This window comes from Macrobrachium nipponense, chromosome 5, assembly GCF_015104395.2.
Source record: "Macrobrachium nipponense isolate FS-2020 chromosome 5, ASM1510439v2, whole genome shotgun sequence".
NCBI classification, from domain to species: domain Eukaryota; kingdom Metazoa; phylum Arthropoda; class Malacostraca; order Decapoda; family Palaemonidae; genus Macrobrachium; species Macrobrachium nipponense.
The window spans coordinates 143,570,336-143,597,120 of record NC_061107.1 but is presented as its reverse complement, the minus strand read 5'-3'; the positions used below and the strand labels follow the sequence as shown (position 1 = coordinate 143,597,120).

At 41.2% G+C, this 26,785-nt stretch overlaps 2 protein-coding genes across 2 annotated transcripts in view; one reads left to right on the top strand and one right to left on the bottom strand.

Annotated features, from left to right (window-relative positions):
* The window catches only part of LOC135215695 (nucleolin-like), a 109,350-nt gene that overhangs the window by 16,302 nt on the left and 66,263 nt on the right, over positions 1–26,785 (top strand). The window lies entirely within an intron of this gene.
* Positions 17,321–26,785, bottom strand: part of LOC135215694 (uncharacterized) — a 44,299-nt gene continuing 34,834 nt past the window's right edge. Inside the window, exons 2-5 of the mRNA XM_064250644.1 lie at positions 19,235–19,296; positions 18,768–18,894; positions 18,330–18,448; positions 17,321–17,485 (exon numbers count right to left, since the gene is read on the bottom strand). Coding sequence (XP_064106714.1) covers positions 17,426–17,485; positions 18,330–18,448; positions 18,768–18,894; positions 19,235–19,296 — 368 coding nt within the window. The 3' untranslated portion in view covers positions 17,321–17,425. The remainder of the gene's footprint in view (positions 17,486–18,329; positions 18,449–18,767; positions 18,895–19,234; positions 19,297–26,785) is intronic.

Sequence of the window (26,785 nt, the reverse complement as noted above, 5' to 3'; positions counted from 1 at the left end):
CGGTTTTTTCGCAATAACTTTTTATCTATGCATTTCATAAATATAACGCTTATTCAGAATACACATTATATCTACACATAAATTTTGACTGTATTCTGCATTCCGTAGGTTGAATAAATTTGGTACTTATAATGTAAAAGTGACCATTTTCGAAGACGGGCCAACTTACTCAGAGAAAAGGTTCCGAACGCACTCGTTACGTAACTTATGACAGCATTTCTTCCCTTGTTCTCGATTGCTGATTGGCTATACGTAACGAAGGCTAGACCTCTGGCAACAATGACATAAAAATTTAAATACAAGCAAAGCAGTACACCTTTAAGAACTCTGAACCTCTCCACTGATAATAGTCATAATGAACTAACCAACAAAATATGTTAATAAATACAAAACTACTTCGATTATTAGTCTAACTCCCAAAATAAGTGTCCTAAGAAATTACAGTCTACTTTATATGTCATAATTAGATTGACAAGATGTAGGGAATAGTTGGTAATTTTCAAAAACATGGTAGACAAGCTTGATTTGATAACTGCTATATCCAATGTCAAGCAATTTTTATTTATTAGCTATCTACCTATTCACTGAAAAAAAAATAGCTGGTACCGTATTTTGGCTTTAAACCTACACCAGTAATTATCGTCAGAATGATGACTACATGAGGCTCCACCCACTTTGGCCTCGTTATAATTCAGGATAACACTGAAGGCTATCATGGGCATTGTTGGATTAGAAAATTTAACTTCTGGCTTTAAAAACTCATTTCTCGAGTAGTTGTAAGAAGTGCTAAATGATCCTCAAGAATCCCAGCAGTTGGCCTAAACGTATACTGATATTACTAATGTTGCGGCGGCACTACTACTACAGTAGTATTACTACGCTAGCGCAGATACCCCACCCACTTCTATGTATCGTTCCGCCATTCATAAAGTCTTTATATCCAACACGGTCGTACGGCCTAAAGAAGAAGAAAAAAATTATATCGGATGATCCGTTGGTCTGCTGGAGATTTTAGCACATATAAGCTTGTATTTACTTTGGATAAAAATCTTATTTTAACAAAAATAGTTATATAAAGACTGTTTACATACAATCTCTCTCTTTCCCTCTCTCTTGGTGGCATAGTGAATAGTTGATGGAAATGTTCAAAATCCTGAATGACATTACAAGTATTATAATCCACGTTACGCTAAATACAAATCAGACCATAATATTGGATTTAAACTAGAAACTGAATAATTACCTATTCAGGCTACAGTAAGTATGGCCACGGGCTTTTTCTTGACTGTATAAAGTCGTAAGTCGTAAGACAAATGCAGTTTCGCAACTACGGGGACAATTTCAAATCCTGTTAGCCATTCTTGACTGCTATGGGTTTTTCTGTTTGGTGGATGGGCGGAGCAACATTTCGTAAAACAGTGTGTTTACCTTGCTTACATAATGAATGTTTTTCGACTCATGGCTCGTTATCATTGGCCATGGCGTCGGCTAGATAATTTTTACTCTATAAAAATCAAAACTATCGGGTTTAGGTTATTGATAATGGTGATAAAATTTGTGTGTGGTTGTACAATATACACATGTCAACTTTCAGCTACATCCGATGCTTTGATAAGGAGCAAAGTCCAAAAAACCGTGTTACAGAGGCCTTGAATCTTATAGTAGGTCAGAGTAATTATGTTAAGCAATTATGAAAAGGATAAGAAGAAAGGAGAACATGGCTAATAAAACAAGAATAATGGGAATAGTCAAATAAAGCTGATTATATATATATATATATATATATATATATATATATATATATTATATATATATATATATTGTCGATTTAGATATTCATTAATATTATGTATCCGAGAGAGTATAGACCTAGGCTAATCATGTGGGAAAATCACAGAAGTCCAATTTAGGCCCACTAAATGTGCCATGCAAATTATTTTATTGATCAAAGGACAAAATCATACTAGTATTATAATGGGAGTAATGTCTGTCTGTCTGTCATTCAATCACGGCCAAACGGCTGGTCAGATGGGCATGAAACTTGGCAGGGTTATTGTGGGGACCCCTAAGATGGTTTGTAATGGGGTTTCATCCAACCTACCCCCCTCCTTTGTAGGGGGTGGGGGTGAGAAGGGATTCCCTGAAACGGAGCTGTTTCTGGCCGTGAAACGAGGCTGGTTATTCCCGTAGACTTAGTTACTTTACGATTTTTCATACATAATTTCTGTACAACTTCCCCTAGAAAGTCACGAAGATTTCAGCTCGGACACAATAGAAGATGAAAATTATCATCAATATCCGCAAGATTTTTTGAATAACTTGAATCCATCGGAACTGCCAGTGCACAAAATAACGTTGAAGAAGTACTGCCCGGTAATGTTGCTTCGGAATTTCGATCCTGTCAATGGACATTGCAACGGAACGAGGTACACCGTTATGGAGCTAAACTCCCACGTCATCAAAGCAGTGATAGCAACAGGCCCTCACACCGGCAAACGTCTGTTCATCCCCCGGATTCCTCTGATGCCTTCGGACAACCAGTTTCCGTTCCAGTTACGGCGCAGGCAGTTTCCATTCAACCTGGCCTTCTCATTCACTGCAAACAAGTCGCAGGGCCAGACTTTGAATCGTGTTGTTGTGTTTCTGCCGTCACCCATGTTCACGCATGGCCAACTGTATGTGGCGATGAGCAGAGCAACTGACTCTGCCAACTTGAAATTAAGTTGTGGACAAACTGATATTGTGTACAAAGAGGTTCTGTAGTAGGTATGTATAAAAATCGCCCTTATTTTAATATTGCTGAACAAATAGTACATATAAATTTTTCACTTCTGCACCCGTATTTTATCACCCATCGTAGATGGGTAAGTTTGCTAGTTAGTTTAATTAAACATAGTTTTCAAAGAATGTTAACACCTTGATGTATTATTTATCGGCTGTAGGAGACGAAATGACATCACCGCAGTGCAGTACGATACGTTGAGTAAAGACTTGAGCGGCAGCAAAGCCAACTTCAAAATCTTCGGTATGCTGTCACGAAGCTAGAGTTGAGAATAAAATTAGAAATTGTGGACCCATCGGTATATATTTTCCTTACTTTGCAAAATAATTATCTTTAATACGTTGAATAAGTCTACTCAATTCTAATGTAATTTATTTGAAGTATAGCACCTTTGAAAGGAAATGTTATTTATTGTTACGTAAATAATCTAGCACCTGCATATGTCAATATTTCCATAACGAACAATGAATTAAGAAACTACGCCAATTTTTCGTTGGCCGTCTGTACAAGGATGAGAGAGAGAGAGAGAGAGAGAGAGAGAGAGAGAGAGAGAGAGAGAGAGAGAGAGAGAGAGAGAGAGAGAGGAAAATCAAGTTGAAAAAATGAGGCAAACAGTAAACATGTTAAGAGAGAAGTGTAGAATATAAAATCTGGGGAATTTTATGGATGGCAGTACAAGGATGAGAGAGAGAGAGAGAGAGAGAGAGAGAGAGAGAGAGAGAGAGAGAGAGAGAAGCCATGAATAACCGTCATTGGAATAGAAGAGAAATAGAGAAGTGCTGGTATTACAAGGGAAGAAACACTATCCTTACAACCAGTGGGATTGTATGTTTATATACTATGTAATTCCAGCATACTTGATTTCAGAATCTTGTTTGATTTACCTTGTCAGTCTTCCACGAAAATCTGACTCAAATGAAGCGGTACTGGAGAACATTATTCATAAATAGGTAAATAGGTGAGAGATTCGACCGCTGACCCTTTTTCCATCTGATGTAATTTCATTTTTTTATGCTCGGTCTGCGTTTCATCTGTTTCTTAGATTTATTGGAAGTCCCTTCTCTCCCAACATATATGATGCACTCTGTCAAGCAAGTTTCGTAGATCTTTTGGTGTTTTGCCGATTAAAAGAGGATCATCCACATTTTCTAAGTCCGTCACATTTCTATCGTTACTCCAGTCTATACCTTCCATTTTAGGCGACCAATTTCATTACAAAATTTATACGCAGGTTAAACAAAAATTCCACTTGACAAGACCCTAACGGCATTAATTTTACACCTGTATGTCACAACGATGCAAAACCTTCCATAGCATTGGTCTGTGGACCTTGTCAAAAGCTTTCTCGTAGTGCTCTTTATCTGTAAGTTTTTTTTCTCCAGCTTATCTTGAAAAAGCACAGTGAATATTTTCACTACAGCTGATGTAAATGCAATGCCTCAGCAGTTACTTCATTCAGTCATATCAACTTTTTGTTTTATACCTTAGCTTTAACTTTTAATTCTCGAAAATGGGGGTCTGATTTCTTTTTCATGTTTTGCAAAAGAGCTCAAATAATCTCTGCAGTGATTCCATCATGACTTGGTGTTTTCCATCTCCTAATTTTATCTATTATTGATTCCACTTCAAAAGCTGTAGTAAATTCCTAAGAACTTTCAGTTCCTCGCCAGCTTCTGGTATATCGATAAGATTAGCTCTTCCTTGTCTCTTATTCATGACTCATGAAAATAAACAATCCAGTGTTGTCTTATCTCTTCATCTGGGATTATTAGTGTCCCATCCCTCTTTTCGACAGGCATTTTCCTCCTTAGTTTTTGTTTACCCATGGATATTTCATTACCCAAACACTCTCTTTATCTCTTCTTGATGTTGATCTAATTTCACTATCTGCACTTGAGTGCTCAGCATGCTCTACTCTGCATTCTACATCATTTCCCTGAAATGTCTGCTTATACTAGTCTTTGCTCTTGTCTGCAGACTTTATTGTATTCAGTAACCAATAGGCCTACCTCAGTTTTGTTGCCCTCATACCCTGGTACATCTGATCAAGCAGACAGATGCTGAACCAGCCCATAATAATTGTCTGCTACTATCAAGGTATATATGGTTTCTTGAGCTGCAAGTCTATTTTGATATTCAACTTCAAAAGCCATTTACTGTTCATCTTTTACAAGCTTTGCATATCAAACCTAACTATATAGATTTTTTTGTTGGGCGATTCTAATCGCAGCTTCAGAGCGGCAATGATGAATTAGTGATCACTGCTAACATCTGTACTTCTATAACTCCGTCCACACGGTCGAGCTTTGTTCGACGAACTGTGTTCGAAGTGACGTCAGAAGCAGGGAAAGTCAGATCTTTTCCCGCTCTATCTGCGTTTCTGACGTGATCCTTATTAATTTAAGCCCCTTACACACTTGGAAACATTGTTTGGAAACAATGTTTGGAAACGGTTTCCAAACAGTTTGCAAACTGTTTCCGAAAACTTGATTCCAAAAAGTTTGGAAACAGTTTGCAAATTATTTGTAAACTACTTCCAAACAATGTTTCCTGTCCACACCTCAGTTGTGGTCATGCCTTAACATACCCTTTCAGTGCTGCTACGTTTATCGATCTCTTTCGTCTACCCAGCATTCAAGTAATTATTTTGATTTGTAAAAAGGAAGCCATATTCCTCCAAATATCAGCTGATTTGGGCGGGAAACCAAAGCTAGCCTGCCAGATGTAGGAATTTCCTAAGTTGGGGGAAAATAGACTCTTGTCAGCTTTAGGGACGTATCTCAAAGGGAAGGATGTAGGCAGACTTAGGCCTATATCCTAAGCTCTTTTTCCTGTGAATCCTCTGCTGGCTGTATGTTCTGTTTCCAGGATTGCCCTGCTCGTGGGGAGTTAAGCTGACTCCCAACACCCATGAAAAACACCTGGATTCAGCCTCAGACAGCTCCAGTCATGACCTCGGACGGATGTCCGCAGCCAGCCTTCCCACATTTAGGCCTATCCATGGGGTTACTGGTGCGTCAAGAGACCCAGGCCTGAGACAAAGCCGGGCGCCACATTTTCTACAAAGGTCCACACTGAACATGGCATCCAGGTACGTCTTGTGAAACAGCATATTGCCAGTCCCTTACATCCTAGTGCCTAATTACTCCCCATTTTCCCAAATTCAAACTTCTATATCAAAAGAACTCATCCCTTTGTTTCCTCTCACTGCCTCATGGCCGCATGCTTCCCCTTGTGTGATCGTCCCAGACAAATGAAGTCATTGCATACCTCAGTGAACCATTAGGGTTCCTTTGCCCCAGTGTTAGAGAACTGAATAATCGTAACTTGTGCAAGAAGTCATTTTTCTTTTATCTTGTATAATCTGGGATCCTTTTCCAGATTCCCTGAGTCACGTGTCAAGTCTGTCTGCCCGCAAGTGTTGCATTACCGCAAGATTATGAAACCAGCTTTTACGAATTCCATTTTGAGCCAGCTATCATCCACTTGAGAGATATTATAAGTCCACGTGGGGACCAGTAGCATTTACTTAACCTTGGCTGTTAAGCAGCCTCTTGTAAATAAATAGCTGTAAAGTAACTAGCCGAGTTTCTGGCGACCTTTCCTCTAGAGTAAATGTTCACTTTAAATCCTTTCTTACGGTAAGTTCAAGCAATTCACTATTTTTTCCCTCAATTATTCATGTTTACGTATTGGAGTCCTTTCAAGGCCGGGCTCATACGTAACAATGACGACTGCTTGCCAGCATCGAATCTGGGCTTGCTTAAAAAAAAGCTTGTAAATCGAGTTATCCCTTGTAAAACTTAAAATGTAAATGTTTTTACAAAGCAAACCAAAGCACACTTGCAGCGGGAGACACTGACTCACCGTAAGGTATACCATTCATATAATATGATTATTTTATAACAAATGTTAGCTTAACCCTCTTACGTCGAAGCCCTAAAAATCAAAACCTCTCCTGTATGCCAGCGCCGGTTTGGAGTGAGCGCGGAAGCGGAAAAAATAATTTTTTCAAAAAATCACAGCGCGCTTAGTTTTGAAGATTAAGAGTTCATTTTTGGCTCATTTTTTTTCATTGCCTGAAGTTTAGTGATGGTCAATCCATCTAACTGAAAATAATATCAAAAATAATATCATTATCATATGTAAATAATGCGATATATTGTAGCTAAAAAAAAAAATTCATAGATAATTGTATTCAAATCACGCTGTGCAAAAAACGGTCAAAGCTAAAGAGTTACTTTTCTTTTTGTTGTATTGTACACTAAATTGCAATCCTTTTGATATATAATACATAGTAAAACAATAAAAGCAACACCGGAAAAATATTATCACAAAATGATGTACGAATTCGTAACGCGCGGACGTAAAAAATAAAAAAATGTTATTTTCAAAAGAATTCACCGTTAATTTCTAAATATTGGTTTCTAGAGACTTCCAATATGTTTCAAAATTAATACAATTGATTGAATATTACGATACTGTAAGAGTTTTAGATGAGAATTGCAGATTTTGACCATTTCGGACGAGTTAAATTTGACCGAATGTCGAAATTTTTATATATATATATTTTTATATGCACATATTTCGGAGTTGGAAAAAGCTACAACCTTCAATTATTTTTTATTGTATTCTTCATGAATTTGCACACGTTTTGATATATGAAACTCTATAAAAAGGCTAATATGAAAAGGAGCAAATATTAGGATAATGCAATGTAACGTATTTCGGAGACTTTGGCGGCCCGCTGAATCGGTCGCGCCGGACGTGAAGGTAAATATATTTTTCAAAAATTCACCATTGTTTTTAGAGACTTCAAATTTGTTTCAAAATGAAGAAAAATGACTGAATATTACTAGGCCGTAAGATTTTTAGCTTACAATTGCGTTTTTCAACTATTTCGGTAGAGTCAAATTTGACCGAACGTGGTTTTTTTTTCTATATCGTGATTTATATGCAAATATTTCGAAAAAAGAGAAAAGCTAAACCAAACCTTCAATCATTTTTAGTTGTATTCTACATGAAATTGCGCACATTTTCATATATAAAACTTTATGTAACAGCTAATTTTAAATGGTGCAAACATTTCGACAATCGCACAAAAAAATTCCGATCGCACAAAAAAATTCTGATTTTTTCGGAAGAGTTACCGCGCGAACGTAAGGAAAATGTTTTTTTTTTTTTTTTTCATAAATTCACCATAAATCGAAATATTGTGCTAGAGACTTCCAAGTCGTTGCAAAATGAAGGTAAGTGATTGAATATTACTAGAATATAAGAGTTTTAGCTTACAATTGCGTTTTTCGACCATTTCGGTAGAGGCAAAGTTGACCGAAAGTTGAAATTTTTGCACTTAACGTTATTTATATGAAAATATTTCGAAACTGATAAAAGCTACAACCATGGGTTGTTTTTTGTTGTATTGTGCATGAAATTGCGCACATTTCCATATATAAAACTTTATGTAACGGCAAATTTAGAAGGGTGCAAACATTAGGACAATTGCACGAAAAAATTTATCGGAAGAGTTATCGCACGAACGTAAGGAAAAAGTTTTTTTCATAAATTCACCATAAATCGAAATATTGTGCTAGAGACGTCCAATTTGTTGCAAAATTAAGGCAAATGATTGAATATTACTATAATATAAGAATTTTAGCTTATAATTGCGTTTCTCGACCATTTCTTTAGAGTCAAAGTTGACCGAAGGTTGAAATTTTTGCACTTATCGTTATTTATATGAAAATATTTCAAAACTGATAAAAGCTACAATCATGAGTATTTTTTGTTGTATTTTACATGAAATTGCGCACATTTTCATATATAATACTTCATGTAAAGGATAATTTAAAATGGTGCAAAAATTATGTCAAAGTGATGAAATAATTTCCGAGATATGTCACTGATACTTTTTAGTGCGATAAGAAAGAAATTCGCGCTTGCGCGCCTGCGTAGCGATTGTAAACAAAACAACGCCTTGATCCGTGAACTCCCAGCATCCCCCAAGGCGCGTGATACAAAAGTTTTCGGCTGGTAGGCTTATAAGTATTTTTCCGCGAATTTTTAAAAAAACTTTTTTGAGCCGACGTATGATACGTCCAATCGGCATACGGGAGACATTTTGACTTGACGTTTAATACGTCCAATCGGCGTAAGAGGGTTAAGGTACGTTTAAGTATTTTTATTACGAAGTGTTTAAAAGAGTGCTAAGTAGAAATATTATTATTGTAACGGCGAAAGCGCCAGAGCTTAATTTTAGCGGCAAGCAAACAATTTGCCCCGCGAATTCTTATTTTGCATTGTCCTCGTCTGACGAGACACTAACACGTGTGTAGATAGATGCCAGAAAGTACCAGATCAAACTAGGAAGTGCGTTGCCAGGGTTTATTGCTGTGTGAGAAAGCCTAGCTAGTTAGGAGTGTTCTACTAATAGTTACAGCAAAAGAAGTGTACAATTCTTTTGTCTGTGATAGGTTAGGGGAATTCATTTTAATGCAGGTTTCATTCCAAGTGTTGGTAACCGCTCAAAACTGGCCAGCTTTGTAAGCTTCGCGCGTGCGCTTTCCCAGCCAACGTTCCGTCTCACAAAGCGGCAGCCATGTTTTTTATCCCTTTAAGCATTATCTCAACGATTTAAGCAAAGTAACGTAAGTCTTGAAAGTTTAACGTAAATAATATTAATCTCGGTACTAGTATCTATCGTTCTGCCAGAGAAATTAACGTAATTCGCCTTGAATAAGAAATTAGAATTTCGTGTTGTAAATCGCCTTCGCGATTTACAACACGAAAATCAGCTGTTTGAACAACAGAAAATCAGCTGTTTGAACGACACGCTGTGCACACCGCTCTGCTAGCCCGCTCACACGTTTCACCTAGCATCGCTCACTCGCTCGCTGAGCGAAAGTTTCATTCCACTTCGGACTTAACGTAACCTCTTTTTACAAATGTTTGCTAACATTTTCGTCTTAAAATCCTTACCGTCATTTTCACTTGTCACAGAGACCTAGTATCCTTACGTAAAGTTAACGTAAATCTTCAGAGTAAATCACAAGAATTGTTAATGTAAAACGCATCTTTGTAAAATTCATATGTAAACGCAAATCATTTCATAAGCGCAAGCCGCTACCAGTAACGTAAAAATTGTTCATCGCTAGCGTGTTATCATTTTCATAAAACGTATTCAAAAGCAATTCTTTCATTAAACGTTAACGTAAGTAAATCATTTAACGCAAGTTGCGTCATATTAAACTAACATTATTAGTTCAATTCAATACAAGGGAGTTTTTCATATATCATTTTCACCCTCTCCGAGAGAGAGAGAGAGAGAGAGAGAGAACCAGAACCCATTATTCACGAAGCCAAGAGTACTACGCCCATTACTTATAGCATGCAGAATTAACATTGTTTTAGTCTCTTGTGTCTTTAATTTACACTGAGCGTGATACGTACGCGCCTGTGTCCATTGCAGTTTTGCAAGCATTTATTTCATTTACCGAGTACTTCAGCAAAGGACTGAGCCTTTCTAAAATTACCATTGCCTGTCGTTGCCCGAGTGGTCTTTTTCATTTGTATCCCAAAAGACTTGCGTATACCGCAAGCACAAACCGCACAGTGTGCCACCGCAACCTTCATTACTTCCATCAAGGAAGTCGTTCCCAGTCTAGGACTGGCCACCACCAGTGCACGTCAGGTCTTACCATTTTACAGTGCCACTAATTCGTGACACTGTCCATCGACTGGCTGCTGAAGTACTCCCACCTTTTACTTTCTCTCCTCCACCATTACACTCTGCCCCGAACAGAGTACCATTTCTCTTCAGTATATTTGTGTATACTGCATTTAGTGTCGTCCGACGGGACACACCAGCACGATACCAGTGCTTCAAACAAGGAACACCTCCTCATAAGTGCCATTGCACCTGTACAACTGTACAGGTAGCCATTCTACCTGCGTGTCCGTCCTTACGGAACGCCCAATTAATTAGTGTGTCCGTGTCCAAGGGTCAGTGATCCTTCAGAACACTCAACAAGGGAACGCCTCCCGAAAGTGCCGCAATACCAGCCCTAAGTGCTGTCAAACCTGCGTGTCCGTCCTTACAGAACGCTCAATCCATTATTGTATCCGCTATCCCGGATCACCCAATCAAGGGAACGCCTCCCGAAGTGCCGCAATACCAGCATTACTAGTGCTGTCCCAAAAGGAACGCCTCCTGAAAGTGCCGTGCACCTGTACAGACGTACAGGTAGCCTTTTACCTGCGTGTCCGTCCTACGGAACGCCCATTCATTAGAGTATCCACCATTTCGGATCACTCAACAAGGGAACGCCTCCCGAAGTGCCGCAATACCAGCACTCCTAGTGCTGCCCAAGGAACGCCTCCATAAGTGCCATTGCACGTGTATTGGACCTACAGGTTGCCCATTCCAGCGTCTCCCAAGTGAGGAACGCCCTTAAGTGTGACGTACGCCGCACACTATTTGATTTTCTGCCTCATCAGAAGGTGCCATTCTAGAAGTGCCACCAACTTACGGGACATTTCCCAAGTGCCACAGAGCACCCAGTCTTTTAAGACCTTTCATTACTTATTTCAGAACACATTTCCAAGTGAGTGCCACTTTACGCAGTAGGCACTCCCATTCCATTCAGTACCCTTCCTGGCCATTATTTTCATTTTCATCCGAGCCTCTGCTGCAGCCTAAGGGAAATGTCTTCCCCTGCTTCCCGCGACTTCTTTGCCATAGAGCTAGAGAAGCTCCGAATCCTCATAACTCTGGGCAAGGAGGCCGGTTACACTGGACCAGTGGATGAAGGCGCAGCAGGATGCCGCACGCCTACAAGAAAGGGAAGAAAAAGAAAACAAGAGAAAAGCCAGAGAAGCAGAAAGGAAGGCAAGGGAAGAAGAGAGACAGCATGAGCTAGCTCTCAAGGAGAAGGAACTCGAAATCAAGCGGGAGAAGGCCCATAAGGAGAGTATCATAGCTCAAGCCACTCGGCCAGCTTCGAGCCCTGCACCCACTGTCTCTCTTAGTCCCGCCGTCTCTGGTCAGCCTGACATCCTTTCTATTTGTGAGCCTGGTCCTGATCCAGTGCCCGAGATAGAAATTCCTGCCGCATCCTGCCAGCCTCTTACCATTTTACCGCCTACCTCCTCCCCTTTGGAAGAGGTAAGCCCACCAGTTAACCCCGGACTTGTTTTCGAGGGTGAACCAACGGAGGACTCATTCACCTCCCCACATCAATTCACTGCCAGAGAGGATTCTTCACCTGTGCCAGAGCACACTGCCAGCCTTGGTGACTCCACAGATTCGCAACCTGTGGGGCCATCTCGGCCTTACCGTCCAGTGCCACGAAAGAAGTTCTGGAGCAAGTTCTGCCGAGACTGTGGCCGCAAGGGTCACATGGCTGCAAATTACGGAGGGTGCGCTAATCACAATATTCCTGCCATCGCAATGGCCGTTACAAATCCTTCCTCACTAGGACCCCCAGCTAAGGGCCCTATAACCGTCGCACCCCTCCAAAGCCATTATCCGCCAAGCCACGTCAGAGCCTACGACGACTCTGGTGCTCAAATCTCCCTGATACGGGAAGATCGAATCCCCCGAGGGGCTAACGTCGATAGACGTCACTTAATAACCATTGAAGGTATCAACCATATCAAGCTGATCCTTCCGACCGTCCAATTGAGGGTCACCAGACCTCACTTCTCCAAGGTTTGTACCCTTGCAGTTGCAAGCTACATTCCAGGAGGTTACGACCTCCTCCTAGGGCAAGACATGAAGTCTCCCTCTCATTTCAAAAAGCCTAGGGGTCCTAACCCCACCGTCAATCCATCCAAAGCAAGGAGTCATCGAAATTCTACTTCCTCCAGGAAGTACGTCCACCAACAGTCTCCCCCGTTACCAAGGAGGGAGATTGATCATTCACAGTTCCGTTGCAAAACCTGCAACGTACTAGGGCACTCCACTAATTGGCCTAAGTGCCCTAGCAGACTACCAGCAGCGGACACTGACCATATTCCACAAGGCTTAGCCTTCCAAAAGAGACAGGACCCTCTGTCTCCCATTTCCAAGGGCACGCTGACAGGTATTGCACCTCCGGTACCCGCCACAGGTCCAGTCGACCTCAACTCTCTGCCAGTGCCATTTGGCAGCACTGGGCAGTGCCAAGCTCCGTCCAGCCTGGACGTAGAGCCACCACCGAACTTGACCTCTGCGCCTGGCCCCGAGCTAGCGCCTGCGCCTAACCTTATCAAGGATCCTCCTACACGAGATCCTCCAACAGGCATGGAGCTTACCGCAGCCCATGGCCCATCTCCAGTCCGTCATCATTCTTCAACATCACCTTTGTCGCCCGAGGATGAACCTCCGGCAGACCTTATCTTCATACCTCCTCTGGAAAACCAGGAACTGCCCGACCAGGAGTCAGCCTGGAGTTTTCCCTTTACGACGGTTGTCGCAGCAGCCGAAGTTAGGGCCTCCCCTGCAGTAGGTTCCACCTCTACGATGGTTGCTGCAGATACCGAAGTAGGGTGTTCTTCTGCAATCCCTCAGGCTACCACTGCCGCTGCTCCTGACGGCGTTTCTGGCCTTACCCCAGAGTCAGTGCCTCCATCTACTCCTAGGACTGGTATAGCCAGGTCCTGGAGGAACAATAAGAAGAAGAAGGGACGTAACAAATCATTAACACACTAACCAAAGAGCCACATGCTCTCCTTGACACCTGTGCCCGAGGTACAGTGTCACATTCATTTGCAGAGTGATCCTGGCACCTACCCAGAGAAGGTAGCCAGCCTGATCTCTGCCAGTAAACTAACCCTCTAACCCCTAGAAATTGTGATACTAACACTCATGTAAATGTCATAATTACCTCATTGCATTTCCATCCTGGTCAACTAACTACTCATCATCCTCACGCATCATTACCTCACATCATGTATTTTAACAATTCCGTCGCTGAACTGCTGCTGTGCGTACCACACTCTGGAATGATTGCGTCCCAAATTAACTGTATTGAGTAGGTTAGGCTAATGATTTAGTACCAGGGCATTAGGGTAGTAGCAAGTAGAATGTTCAAGTAACCTTATCTAGGGGTAGAGTAGATTGTCGTCACAGACAACCAGTAGTTCTTACTTAGGCTAAACTACATTAATCCAATAAGTTAGTACACTTAGCATCTCCACCTATAAGTTAGGTAGGCCACTGTAGTTAGCTGTATCGCTGCTCTAAAAACTTCGGTTAGAGTAGGAGAACTGGGTAGAAGAGACGATCAACTTATTTAAGCCAAGGCCTTCACGCCCGAAAGGGAGTGAATGCTTTCTTAACAGGGGGAGCTGCTACGTTTATCGATCTCTTTCGTCTACCCAGCATTCAAGTAATTATTTTGATTTGTAAAAAGGCAGCCATATTCCTCCAAATATCAGCTGATTTGGGCGGGAAACCAAAGCTAGCCTGCCAGATGTAGGAATTTCCTAAGTTGGGGGAAAATAGACTCTTGTCAGCTTTAGGGACGTATCTCAAAGGGAAGGATGTAGGCAGACTGGTACTTCTTAGGCCTATATCCTAAGCTCTTTTTCCTGTGAACCCTCTGCTGGCTTTATGTTCTGTTTCCAGGATTGCCCTGCTCTGTCTGGGGGGTTAAACGACTCCCAACACCCATGAAAAACACCTGGATTCGGCCTCAGACAGCTCCAGTCATGACCTCGGACGGATGTCCGCAGCCAGCCTTCACATTTAGGCCTATCCATGGGGTTACTGGCGCGCCAAGAGACCCAGACCTGAGACAAAGCCGGGCGCCACATTTTCTACAAAGGTCCACACTGAACATGGCATCCAGGTACGTCTTGTGAAACAGCATATTGCCAGTCCCTTACATCCTAGTGCCTAATTACTCCCCATTTTCCCAAATTCAAACTTCTATATCAAAAGAACTCATCCCTTTGTTTCCTCTCACTGCCTCATGGCCGCATGCTTCCCCTTGTGTGATCGTCCCAGACAAATGAAGTCATTGCATACCTCAGTGAACCATTAGGGTTCCTTTGCCCCAGTGTTTGAGAACTGAATAATCGTAACTTGTGCAAGAAGTCATTTTTCTTTTATCTTGTATAATCTGGGATCCTTTTCCAGATTCCCTGAGTCACGTGTCAAGTCTGTCTGCCCGCAAGTGTTGCATTACCGCAAGATTATGAAACCAGCTTTTACGAATTCCATTTTGAGCCAGCTATCATCCACTTGAGAGATATTATAAGTCCACGTGGGGACCAGTAGCATTTACTTAACCTTGGCTGTTAAGCAGCCTCTTGTAAATAAATAGCTGTAAAGTAACTAGCTGAGTTTCTGGCGACCTTTCCTCTAGAGTAAATGTTCACTTTAAATCCTTTCTTCAGGTAAGTTCAAGCAATTCACTATTTTTTCCCTCAATTATTCATGTTTACGTATTGGAGTCCTTTCAAGGCCGGGCTCTGCTTCGATATCCTGAAGGTGTACATGAGGCTCGTTAAGGAATCTCAACTTGCATAAACAATAAAATTAACAAATATGGATTACAAAAATAGAATTAAAAAGATGGATGCCTTGACGGGGATAGCTGATAAACTTTCTATAACTGTAACCTATGATGAGTGTAGAGGTTGCTGCAGCAGCGTCTGCATTTTACTTGGCACTTTTGATAAAGTCAAGGGAGGTCAAGAAAAAGAGAAAGATATGGGTGAGGAATTTTTTTGAAAAAGGATCCTATGGTGATTTGCTTTTGGCGGAACTGAAATTAGATGGTGGAGTGAATCAGTGTAATAGCCAGTCTGATGTCGGGTGTAATAGCCTTTGTGTATTTTGTATCCTTTCGAGATATACTGGGAGCCACCATCCGTAAAAGTAGTTCAAAGTCACTTGAGCACATCCGAACAAAATTGGTGAAACCTCCACCATCTAATTTCAGTTCCGCCAAAAGCAAATCAAAAAAATTCCTCACCCATATCTTTCTCTTTTTCTTGACCCTTGAACTTATCAAAAGTGCCAAGTAAAATACAGACGCTGCTGCAGCAACCTCTACACTCATCACAGGTTACAGTTATAGAAAGTTTATCAGCTATCCGCGTCAAAGCATCCATCTTTTTAATTCTATTTTTGTAATCCTCATTTGTTACATCCCACAATGTTCGGGATGAATGCAGCAATTCAATTAGTTCTAGAGTTTTCTCGGCAGACCACATGTTGTCATCACTGCAAGTCTCGAGTAGGTACTAATTCATCATCGCCTCGGCCGCACACACACACACGCAGTGTTTCCCATTCTGTATGGGAAACAGTAATTCGTGAAATGGTGTTTGGAAATGGTTTGCAAACAGTTTCCAAACTGTTTGGAAACGTTTGTAAGCAGTTTAGAAACAATGTTTCCATACAGTTTGGAAACAGTTTTCAAACTGTTTGGAAACCGTTTCCAAACAATGTTTCCAAGTGTGTACGGGGCTTAAATACACAGAGCAAATTTCGTTGAGCGAAGTTTGCCCGTGTGGAAGGGGCTTACGGCTCCCAACATTCATCAGTGCTCTCTCTCTCTCTAACTACTATCTGAAGTTGTTCAAATGTATAAATAAGTGTACCTTTTTTTCAAGTGCTGTCAGTTACTAAACTGCAGACAAAAGCTGATAAACGTACCCCTTGCATTTCTTTAAACGTTACATCCTCCATACTGTCAGTGTTCCGACCAACTTTTGCAATCATATTACCGACAGCAATCCTTATATATCTTGTTTTTATGTCATCTATAACACTGCTGTTTTATATGACATCCATCTTTTATATTTCCAGAGAGTTCATTTACTAGTGCTTAGCAAACTATGTTATTCATATTGCGCTGTTTTGGTTTAAATCTTGCCAGTAGTGATCAACTGCTCAGTGCTCTTGAGTCAGTGTGCTTTTTCTGTATTAGGCGTTAAGATCATGGCTGCTCATTTATGCTTTACTTTTTCCTTTGCATCATGATTCACAAACAACTAGGATGTTAAGTCCGTGTTTCTTGAACTAATATTCTGTCTGTTCTGTCTTTCCAATTAGCTTCAGCGTTCCCAATGTTTTTTTATTTCATTTTCTATCTGTTCTGTCTTTCCAATTAGCCTCAGGCTTCTTACATTCCAGTTTCCTATTGTCAATTTATCATTAGTACCTCTAAACCAGGAGATTCTTAAGCCTCGTCCATACGGGCGAGCTTTGCTCGACGTGACTCAGAAGCGGAGATAGCGCGGGAAAAGTCTTGGAAAAGTTAAGAATCTCCCGCTTCTGACGTCACATCGAACAAAGTTTGTTGAGCTACCTAAGCTCAACCGTGTGGAGTCTGGACGGGGCCTTAGTAACCCAGTTTACCCGTGACCGGAGGCCATTTCTAAATTGTGCCTATCCATGTATGAGTATAATCACAGAGGAATGATCTTATAGTAATCATTTCCTCCAGGAAAATCCTCTTATGGTCTTCGTAAGTATATCAGCATTTATACATATTATTAACAACGTAAGGAAACGTTTGATAATTTGCAACAAACCTCTGCTATATGTATTAAAGTTTTATTATATGTGATATTTATATATAATACTCTGATTTAGTAATGATATAATAACAATAATTCAAGACTATTTACTTCCACTCAGATTTATGACTACTGCGGATTTATTCCCACTCGGAAGAAGCGCCCAGACTTTGCTGCTTCCACGGCGTTCTGTAATAGATTAAAGATATCAATAACAAAGAAAAGCAAAAAATATGTTTAACATCACTCGTGGTTTGCTCAAAACTTGCTGAAAGACTTAAATAGATTCCAGGTTGAGTTTCATCTCTTCAGATCTGGATATTTGGTAACCAAGCCTAATCAAATTTTAGTTACTAATAACAAGTCTGACTTTTGAATGTTGCTGTTCTGCTCATCCTGAATAAACTGAAATGGAAATGGCTGACTCTGGGGTGGCATTCAACATCTTTATCTGATGGCCGACCTAATCTATGAAAGCACCTAATAATAATAATAATAATAATAATAATAATAATAATAATAATAATAATAATAATAATAACTTTCTGGAATGATACTAAAGATGAACTGAATACATAAGTTTGGAATATTAGTGAGCGTAACTCATAGTCAAGGGATGGTCAGACGTCAGACTTGTTAGCGCAAATATTTATCAGACTCATTATATATATGTGTATAATATATATTATATATCTATATATATATATATATATATATACTATAAAGATCTCAACAGATACAAAATTGGAACTTTTAATCTAGTGTTAGGTACAGTGAAATTCAAATTTATAGGCAGGATCTAAATACATAGGCATTTAAGTGATCAGAAAGTCCAGTGATATGCCAAACAAAATTCTAACTAGGTTCTGAACAAATGAAGTTTGTGAAAAGCGCAGACTGGCTGCAGGGGACCCGACCACAAGGACAAATAACGCAAAAGATACCCGAACTTTCATGACTAAAGAAATGTACACGCAGCTTGTTGATTGCCTCAGAGTAACGGTGTAAGAAGCGAGTTCCTTACAGAGCTTACCCTGAACTGTGTCAGCGGGTAGACTGGTCTCATCAGCGAGGAAAATGGATACCTGTCGTGATGCTGACTGAGGAACTTCACGGCCTCTTCCAAGTGCTTACCCGTGTAGTTATGCACACCTGGTAGTAGTATCAGTATTGACCATTAGTTAACCTGCTTGCTTAATTGATTAGAAAGGCCAACAGCTTGAAAGGCTGCCACTGGAGAGACCATTAAGAACAGAAGCGCCAATCTTGAGATTGCCACAGCAAAATAAGGCAGTTGTAAGAAATGTTTTCTTTTGCAAACAGAGCTTCAATATCTATAATCTAAAAAAAAGTAGTATTTATGCATGATGCAGCATTATTAATCTTAAGTGGAAAAAAAGGCCTCTGAAAAACTTATTCAACATCTAGAGAGAAAGACGATAATAATCCGCGACCGTAATGGGATACTCGCCAATTAACGTGAGGCATTTCGTGATGACGGTCTGCGCCAAAATGTTCATCCTGGAATCTCTGTGCACAAGGCCGATGAAGACGTAAGTCCCGCCTACCCGCAGTGCTCTAACACCTTGAGGCAAGCCCTGGAAAGATAAGCAAAATTGTGAGACTAAAGGTGCGTCCACACGGTCGAACAATGTCCGACGGACACACATTGTTACCATATAGGCGAAGGAAGATGACGTCATAAACGTTGAAACGATGGAAGTAGATCTGGCAACAAACAGTGGTACCAGATGAGGTTGTATAGCAGTGTTTTTACTCTGCTCACAAGGCAAAGATCGGCAGACAATTGTTAATTGATAACAATGTTTGTCCGTCGGACATTGTTCGACCGTATGGACGCACCTTTAATAAGGTTACTTATATGGCAATCAAGTCACTTGATTTTGTATACTTCAAGGTGGTGCAAGCATTACTCACGTCCTTGTTGCCACAGACTTCGAAAACGACGTCAACACTGTCAGGACGAATGACCTCTTCATCTGAAAGTCAAGAAAGCAGTCAGAGAATGTAAACCTTTCTTTCTTCAAAATCAAATGATCTACATTAGAAAAAAATAGATGGTGTCAGATAAAAGTTTTGTTTTGTTTGTATGGTGTTTTTACGTTGCATGGAACCAGTGGTTATTCAGCATTGGGACCAACGGCTTTACGTGACTTCCGAACCACGTCGAGAGTGAACATCTATCACCAAAAATACACATCTCTCACTCCTCAATGGAATGGCCGAGAATCGAACCCGCGACCACTGAGGTGGGACGGTAATACCATACCAACCACGCCGCTGAGGCACTTGCATATAAAAGTTTTGATTGGTTATTTCGTGGATATGAATATGCACGGATATGAGTCCAGTAAATTCACTTATTTTATCCACTGAGGGACACTGAAGAGAACATAGTGGATTTAGTTCTGTTATTTGAATAAATTTAGGAAAAGAAATGATAGGTGGAGATAAATGAATGGTTTAATTATCAACCATTATGCTGCCACATCAAATATTCCAACTCAACGTTTTATGGTATATGAAGGCAGCATAAGTTATACAACAAAACATAATTGGTTGTTGATTAATTTTGGCAATTATTAAAAGCCCTCGTAATTTTCTAGCATTTTACAACAATAAAACAACAAGTTTATTCTTAAACGTGGCAAAAAAAATTTCCAGCGTTGCCAGTTCTTCTCTCAGGTGTTAAGCTGACCTCAGGGCATAAAGATGTCAAACAGCCCGCGTCTCCACAAGGAAAGCTCGTCAAAACACTCACTGTCACTGACTCATTAAGGAGTCTGTCGCCTTACAAACAACATGGAAAATGTTATGAATACTTACTGGAAAGAAACGGAGGACCATATTATGAATAGATATATTAAATAACTGCCGATAATCTTATTTGTGTAACCTACTATGTACATTTGCTGCGTTCTCTTATCTGTCTACTCTACATACACAATCCTTTTTAAATGTCAATAGCTCTCTCTCTCATATATAACTATATATACATACATACATACATATATATATATATATATATATCTAATATATATATTATATATATATACATATATATATATATATATATATATATATATATATATATATATATATATATATATATAGATATATATCTATATATATATATATATATATATATATAGATATATAATATACTATATATATTATATATATATTAATATATATATATACATATATATATATATATATATATATATATATATTATATATATATGACTGGTAAAAATGTTCTGTAACAACAGAATCCCATCTAATACAAGGAGCCCATAAAAACACCAAAATATAGAGAAAAGTACTATATTTCAGAGACTGCTGTCTCTCTTCAGGTATATGAATGAGAAAAGTTTACAGAAAAGGTGGTATTTATACCAAGAGATCCGTCCACAAGTAAGCCAATTTAGGTCACCCCCGCTGATAATCTTCCTTTAATCTTCTTAAGCGTTGGTTGAATGAAAACCTCGTCGATGACATCTGAAATCCACGCTCCTTTTGAGATGTTCATTACCTGCTTCTCTTTTATTAAGGCCGATTCCATTATTTGACTCTTGTACCGGCAGTTGCTGCTATAAATTACATGTGACAAATTCCAGTTTATTCTATGGTTATGTTCATTTATATGGTTGAAAATAGCCGACTTCTGTTGTCCATACCTAACTGACCGTTTGTGTTGTATTAATCTCTGGGTAAATCACTTCCCCAGAGATTAATACAACACAAATGGACTCGGTCGTCCCGACAGAATTTCAAAACTCGTGGCACACGCGACAGGTAGGTCAGGTGATTTACCATTCCCGCCGCTGGGTGGCGGGATCCGGAACCATTCCCGTTTTCTAAACCAGATTTTCTCTTCCACCTGTCTCCTGAGGGGAGGTTGGGTGGGCCATTAATCGTATATATCTGCCAGGTAAGTATGTACAAAACTTTATTGTATCTTAACAATATCATTTTTGTACATGCAACTTACCCAGCAGATATATACTTAGCTGATTGGCACCCTAGGTGGAGGGCAAGAGACAGCTAAATACAACTTTGTTCATGAAACTTACCTGTCAGATATATATATAGCTGTATTCTCTGAAGTCTGACAGAATTTCTAAAAACTTACGACACACGTAGTGGAAGTAGGGTGATTAACCATCTTACGCCGGAGCGGTAAAAAAAAAATTGTCTCCCGTATGCCGGAGGGGTTTCGGAGTGAGCGCGGAAGCGGAAAAAATATTTTTTTAAAAAAATCACAGCGCGCTTAGTTTTCAAGATTAAGAGTTCATTTTTGGCTCCTTTTTTTGACATTGCCTGAAGTTTAGTATGCAACCATCAGAAATGAAAAAAATTATCATTATCATATATAAATAATGCAATATATGATAGCGCAAAAACGAAATTTCATATATAATTGTATTCAAATCGCGCTGTGCGCAAAACGGTTAAAGGTAACAAGTTACTTTTTTTTCGTTGTAATGTACACTAAATTGCGATCATTTTGGTATATAACACATTGTAAAACGATAAAAGCAACAGGAGTCTGCATCACCTCAAGAAACTTTAGCGAGATATATGATCTATGGCCAAGAGTTCTTGTGGGTCTGCCGATGGGGTCTTATCCGCATACTCGGCAGAGCCTGAAAGGACTTTGTCAATGGGGGCTGATCCACTTATATGACAATACACCTTATGAAGGAGCACACAACCGATCCCAACCACCTGATCCTAACCACCATGTTAGTATTAAAGATTGTTCCGAGTTATCCCCAAACTCTTCACAACAACCATAACTCAAAAACACATTACGCACACATACATAATTTAAAAAAAAAAAAAATAATAATAATACTCATCTAATAAGATATCACAAGAGTTCCTTACTGAACAATAGTGACTGGCCGCCAGTGCGACATCTAGCACTTTTGTCAGCAGAAAGTCTAGAACATATCTAATAGAAGGTATGTACAAATTTAAGGATCGGTGTTAGCTCCTAAACCCAGGATCGTATCCGCAGACACGAAAGGACCTAGAGAAAAACATTTCTCGTAGGTCACACGAACATCTCTCAAGTAATGAGATGCAAATACTGAGTTGCATCTCCAAAATGTCACTTCCAAGATGTTCTTTAGTGACATATTCTCTTGAAACGAGAGAGACGTCGCTACTGCTCTCACTTCATGAGCTTTCACTCTCAAAAGTCGAAACGCGTCGTCAGGACAGATCTTATGCGCATCTGTAATGACGTTTCTCACAAAGAACGCTAGAGCATTCTTAGACATCAGTCTTGTGGGGTCTTTTACCGCGCACCAAAGACCTTGTCTAGAGCCCCCCATCTGGTGTTTTCTCTGAAGGTAGAATTTTAGTGCTCTTACAGGACAAAGAGATCTTTCTGTCTCTTTACCTACGAGACTCGATAAGCCTTTAACCTCGAAGGTCTTAGGCCAGGGATTCGTGGGATTCTCGTTTTTAGCTAAAAATAAAGCTTTAAACGAGCAAATGGCGGAGTCCCCCTTGAATCCTACTTTATCCCCTAGAGCATGCAGTTCACTAACTCTTTTTGCTGTAGCTAAAGATAATAGGAATAAGCATTTTCTAGTTAAGTCTCGAAAAGACGCCAGATGAGGAGGTTCGAACCTTGCAGATGACAGGAATTTGAGCACTACATCTAGGTTCCAGCTAGGAGGAGCCGGTTCCCTAGATTTTGTAGTTTCAAAGGATCTTATGAGATCGTGGAGATCCTTATTATCTGCCAGATCTAGTCCTCTATTCCTGAAGACTGCCGAAAGCATGCTTCTGTATCCCTTTATTGTGGATACAGATAGTAGATGAGATTCTTCCCTTAGAAACAGCAAGAAATCGGCAATTTCAGTCACAGAGGTAGTGGAGGAGGACAACTTCTTAGACTTGCACCACCTTCTAAAAACTTCCCACTTGGACTGATATACTCGTCTAGTGGAGGCTCTGCGGGCTCTCGCGATCACTCTTGCAACTTTGCGAGAAAACCCTCTCGCTCTGACAAGTCTTTCGATAGTCGAAAGGCAGTCAGAGCGAGAGCGTGGAGGTTTTGATGATACCCTCTGGAAGTGTGGTTGCTTGAGAAGATCCATCCTTCTTGGGAGGGATCTGAGAAAATCTACTGTCCACTCCACCACCTCTGTGAACCAATCTTGTGCCGGCTAAAAGGGGGCTATCAGGGTCATCCTTGTCCTCTTTGAAGCCACAAATTTCTTCAGAACTAGTCCCAGGATCTTGAAAGGTGGAAAAGCGTAGACGTCTACGTGAGACCAGTCTAGTAGGAAGGCGTTGACTATCAGAGCTCTGGGGTCTTCTACCACCGAGCAAAAGACTTCCAGCCTTTTGGAGAGGAATGTGGCGAAGAGATCCACATGAGGAGTCCCCCAAAGAGACCAGAGACTCTGACACACTTCTGAGTGGAGGGTCCACTCTGTGTGAAGGACCTGGTTCCTCCTGCTCAGCCTGTCCGCCCTTACGTTCCTTTCTCCCTGAATAAATCTCGTAAGCAGGGAGATGTTTCTCTGGGAAGTCCAAAGCAGTAGGTCTCTTGCTAGTTCGTAAAGGAACAAGGAGTGAGTCCCTCCTTGTTTCCGAATGTAGGCAAGCGCGGTGGTGTTGTCCACATTTACTTGAACTACTTTGTTCGATACAAAAGGTTCTAGGTTCTTCAAAGCCAGATGTATGGCAAAGAGTTCTTTGCAGTTTATGTGCCAGGACACCTGGCGTCCTGGCTGGCGCCATACGCCTGGCTGGTGTCTCGCACTTGGATGACGCCTCGCGCCCGGTTGACGTCCTGGCTGGTGTCTCGCGCCTGGCTGGCTCCACGCATCTGGATGACGCCTCGCGCCTGGATGACGCCTCGTGCCCGGCTGGCGTCCTGGCCGGAGCCTCGCGCCTGGCATATGCCTCTCTTGCGCTTGTTCTGAAATGCATGTCCTCTTCTACATGCTTGGAAGAGGAAGCTTCAAGCCTGGAAGGCACCTCGCGCCTGGCAGGGGAAAGAAGACGAGACTTCTTGATAGGAAGCGCAATGTCCTTCTTGCCAGGAGGATCTCTAGCCAGAACTCCTACCAAGGAGGCTAGCTGCTCTTGAACAGCTAGTAGGATCCTCTTAGAAGCTTCTTCCGCGTCCTCTTCAATGGGAGGAGAGGGAGACCTCGAAGGAGAACGATCCGCTACGTGCATATAGGGAGACATCGACACAACCTTCGCCTTCTTGATCGAGGAGGGAGCTTCATCAGAGAAGCGCTCTGGGCTCGAGTTCAAAGAAGGTTCTTTCCAATGCCTTTTCAGGGGCCTGGAAAGATCCGAGTCCTTCCACCGTCTTTTAGGTGAAGGAGAGGGAGAAGAAGAGAAACGCTCTCGCAGGACGCTTTTCCTAAAGCGGTCCTGAGCAGTCTGATGCGAGACAGAGCCTGCTGAAGGGACGTCTGACCGTTGGGGATTCTCCACAACCTCCTTAAGGCTTTCGACTTTCCTTCTCCTCTGGGCATGGGAGCTTGGAAGCGGTCTAGGCCTGGGAGCGTCACAGAGACGATCAAACGCCCCCTCCACAACACTGGGAGCACTCACTTCACTGAACACATCACTGTCACTATCCTTACCTTGTAAGGCCGCCATTTTGGACCTCATCTTGTGGATAGTAGCCTTCAGGTCGGCGATTTCAGAGGCCGATTCTGATTGCAAAGCCTGTGAATGTCCCGAAACAAAGGGAGAATAAAAAACATTAACATTAACATTAGGAGAGATAGACTCAATAAAAGGCTCAATAGGCCTTGTACACACACCCTTTGCACGTCTAACTCTATCCCTCTCTAACTTCTTCAAGTAAGAAGTTAGAGTCTTCCATTCTTCAGCATTCAACCCCTCACATTCATGACAGGTATTAGTTGAAGAACATTCAAACCCCCTACATTTACGACATACAGTGTGAGGATCAACCGAAGCCTTCGGTATCCTCACCTTGCAGCCTACATTCACACACATTCTCACACTAACACTTGAATCAGACATACTGAGAAAAATAAAAAAGCAAGTCCAAATTCAGTCCACAGTAGCGAATGCCAAAACCACGATCCAGGTACGTCACCAAAAAGTCCGATGAAACGATGATCAAAAGCTTTGAAATAAGATTTCAGGTCAGGAGGTAGTAAAAACAATGTTGATACCACCGGCGACAGAGAAAATATGATAGAAAACAGGAATGGTTCCTAGTCCTGCCACCAAGGGCATGCCGGTAGATCACCTGACCTACCTGTAGCGAGTGGCGCGAAATTTGAATTTCTGTCGGGGACGACGGAGTCTTAGCTAAGTATATATCTGACAGGTAAGTTGAATGTATGAAATTTGCAGCTTCGGAAGGGACGAGGTTGACGTTAATCGCCCCCTTTTGGCCCGCAGCGGACTGGTTCACAGAGGTGATGTCCTTCCTGGTAGATTTTCCGAGATCTCTTCCGTCGAGGAGAGATCTACTCAAACAGCCCCACTTCGAGAGGTACCACAAAAACCTCTCCGCTCTGAGTCTGACTGCGTTCAGACTATCCAGAAGCTGGCCAGAGCGAGAGGTTTTTCGAAACCTGTGGCTAAAGCTATCGCCACCGCGAGACCTTCATCAATCGCTGTGTACCAATCGAAGTGGACAGCTTTTAGGAGCTGGTGTAAGAAGAAGGGAGTTTCCTCTACCAAGACCTCTGAGCCAGATCGCCGACTTTCTCCTTTATCTCAGACGAGATTTGAAGTTAGCAGTGTCGACTATTAAGGGCTACAGAAGCGTTTTATCTGTAGTTTTTCGCCATAGAGGTCTAGATCTAGCGAATAACAAAGATCTCCACGATCTTTTGAGATCTTTTGAGACCACCAAGGTGCCTCTTCCTAAGTTGCCTTCTTGGACTTAGACGTGGTCCTTAAGTTTTTAATGTCGAGTCGCTTTGAACCACTTCACACTGCGTCTTTGCAAGACTTGACGAAGAAGACTATTCCTAACTGCTCTGGCGACGGCGAAGAGAGTTAGCGAAATACAAGCAATAAATAAGCATGTCGGCTTCAAAGAGCATAATGCTGTCTGCTCTTTGGGGATGACGTTTCTGGCTAAGAATGAAAACCCCTCCGACCCTTGGCCTAGGTCTTTCGAGATCAAGGGGATGGCGGAGATCATTGGTCAAGAGCCAGAAAGAGTCCTGTGTCCTGTCAGAGCTCTAAGAGAATACCTTCGGAGAACAAGGAATTGTAGAGGTTCTGCAGAGAACTTATGGTGTTCAGTCAAGAGACCAGATATGCCCATGTCCAAGAATGCACTGACATTCTTCTTAAGGGACACCATAAAGGAGGCGCACTCATCTTGCAAGGACAGTGACTTTGGACTGTTAAGAGTAAACGCTCACGAGGTGAGGGCTATTTCGACCTTGATAGCCTTCCAGAAAAATATGGCCCTCAAAGACATTT